Source organism: Primulina huaijiensis, chromosome 13, assembly GCF_012295235.1.
Source record: "Primulina huaijiensis isolate GDHJ02 chromosome 13, ASM1229523v2, whole genome shotgun sequence".
Classification (NCBI taxonomy): Eukaryota; Viridiplantae; Streptophyta; class Magnoliopsida; order Lamiales; family Gesneriaceae; genus Primulina; species Primulina huaijiensis.
This window is the reverse complement of record NC_133318.1, coordinates 14,391,978-14,394,345: the sequence shown is the minus strand read 5'-3', so window position 1 is coordinate 14,394,345 and position 2,368 is coordinate 14,391,978. Positions and strand designations below refer to the sequence as shown.

The following is a 2,368-nucleotide window of genomic DNA, read 5'->3' as shown; positions in this document are numbered from 1 at the left end:
TTCCCTTTCCTCTTTTTTTTTTTTTTTAATGTATGTTCCTGTTTCTTTCTTTTGGGCTAGTGTATTATTATTGCATGTTAACCTGATGTCTGTTTTTTTTATTTCCAGGCAAGGCCTAGTTACCATCCAGATGGGCTTTTTGATGAGAACAAGATGATGTCAACAGGGCCAAAGGAAAGAGCAAATTCAATCACCCAATTGTGGCACATGAATGGTAAATGTCCCGAGGACACCATACCCATAAGAAGAACAAAGAAAGAAGATGTTTTGAGGGCTAGCTCTGTAAAAAGTTTTGGAAAGAAAAAGCATAGAAGCGTCCCCAAGCCCAGGTCTGCAGATCCAGACCTCATAAATGAAAGTGGTCATCAGGTAATTAATGTAGAATACAAGCAAGAAATCTTTATCTCTATTTTCTTTGTGATCATTAAAAGAAAACACAAGCTTTTACCCATGGAAAATTCCATCTTACACAACTTTGTTAATATTCTTGCTGATATTTTTTGTTCCTCTTTGGTTTAGTTTTTCTCTTTTCTAAAGTATTAATATTAATTTGTTTTGACCCATCTTTCTTGTTCACCAGCATGCAATAGCATATGTTGAAGGGGACAAATATTCTGGTGCAAAAGCAACTATTAATGTTTGGGAACCACAAATACTTCAGCCTAATGAGTTTAGCTTGTCACAAATTTGGGTTTTGGGTGGTTCTTTTGGCGAAGATCTTAATAGCATTGAAGCTGGTTGGCAGGTATACTAATTACTAATGGATTTTAATTTTACCAAAATTGAGATTGATAATTGAGTAGCTTAGTTATTTATTTTGGAGTTTGATGGATCTGTTTTCTTGATTTCAGGTGAGCCCTGATCTTTATGGTGACAACAACACTAGGCTCTTCACTTACTGGACTGTAAGCTTGTTGCTTTTGCCTTCACGCTCCTATTTTCCTGTTAAAATAAGAACCAGCCGGTGCTAAAAATGTTTACTCGATTATTTTTATATCTCCACTATTTGCAGAGTGATGCCTACCAAGCCACGGGTTGCTACAATCTCCTCTGCTCCGGCTTCATTCAAGTTAACAGTGAAATAGCAATGGGTGCTAGCATCTCTCCTGTTTCCGGCTACCGGAATCCGCAATATGATATAAGTATTCTTATTTGGAAGGTAATAACATCCACGGTCCACCCTCCATCAGTCTCCCTGCCACTTTGTTTGGTATTCCACTTTGTCAAGTCTTTTGCTGCAAAATTTGAATTTGTGCTTTTCACATTGATAATCTTGCGGTATTTGGACTGCAATATCTTTTGAAATTTGGAGTTGCATCTGTACCAAACTTTTAGTTCGGCTGCGTTCGCATGGTCCTAATGCCTAAAATCTTGCTATTTTGTTATGGTTGCATGCCAATATTAACAATTTAGATTCCAAGTTCTTTTTTATTCTTTAGGGGCGCAATGCAAATTAAGGGCATTGTTTACTTGGTTTCTTGATTAAACACTTATCTGACTTGTTTTTTTCGATGATATGTAGGATCCAAAAGAGGGACACTGGTGGATGCAATTTGGCAGCGACTATGTGTTGGGGTATTGGCCATCTTTCTTGTTTTCGTACTTGGCAGACAGTGCATCCATGATCGAATGGGGCGGCGAGGTTGTAAATTCTGAACCCAATGGACAACACACGACAACTCAAATGGGCAGTGGCCATTTCCCGGAAGAAGGTTTTGGAAAATCAAGCTATTTCAGAAACATACAAGTAGTGGATAGCTCCAACAATCTTAAATCTCCCAAAGGTCTTGGCACCTTTACTGAACAATCCAACTGTTACGATGTCCAAACCGGGAGTAATGGAGATTGGGGACATTACTTTTATTACGGAGGCCCTGGTAGAAATCCTAATTGCCCTTGAAAAAAGCTAAAAAGTAGATTAATTTTAAAAAGCCAAAAAAGAAACGATAAATCACCCTTGGATTGAAGATCTAAGCTGGTTAGCACTTGTAATGTGTAACTCCCCTGTCTTCAGTCTATGTATAAGCCCTTGATATATTCTCTACACCCCCCCCCCCACCCCCCATCTATCTAGTTTTCTTAGGTTAATTGCTTGGTAAATGTGAGCTTTGTGGTGGGAAGTTTTGACCCTTCGTGTCTTCCTCGAAAAATTCTCCAGTGGAGGGAGGAATCGGTCAAGTTTCTTGGAAACTGGAAAGAAACAGGCCTGTCTTTGTCATTTTCTCAGTATTTTATTACCGTCTGTTTATACTCCTCCATGGAGTGTACTTTGTTATTATACTCCTCCATGGAGCGTGCTTTGTTACTCTACTCATATGAATGGGTTGTGCCATAATTTTATCCAACATAAAACAAAAATTATATAAAA

General features: G+C 38.3%; 1 protein-coding gene across 1 annotated transcript; it reads left to right on the top strand.

The window, feature by feature from the left end:
- The first annotated feature begins 83 nt into the window (after positions 1–83).
- Positions 84–2,035, top strand: LOC140956255 (protein neprosin-like). Its single transcript, XM_073412954.1, has 5 exons — positions 84–369; positions 581–745; positions 852–905; positions 1,013–1,159; positions 1,523–2,035. The coding sequence occupies exons 1-5, from the start codon at positions 154–156 to the stop codon at positions 1,898–1,900; spliced, it is 960 nt and encodes a 319-aa protein (XP_073269055.1). The 5' UTR covers positions 84–153; the 3' UTR covers positions 1,901–2,035.
- Positions 2,036–2,368: the final 333 nt, after the last annotated feature.

Coding starts and splice junctions, on each gene's coding strand:
- LOC140956255 (XM_073412954.1), top strand. CDS start 154: ATGATGTCAACAGGGCCAAAGGAAAGAGCAAATTCAATCACCCAATTG. Junction 746..851: donor GCATTGAAGCTGGTTGGCAG/GTATACTAATTA, acceptor TCTTGATTTCAG/GTGAGCCCTGATCTTTATGG. Junction 1,160..1,522: donor TAAGTATTCTTATTTGGAAG/GTAATAACATCC, acceptor GATGATATGTAG/GATCCAAAAGAGGGACACTG.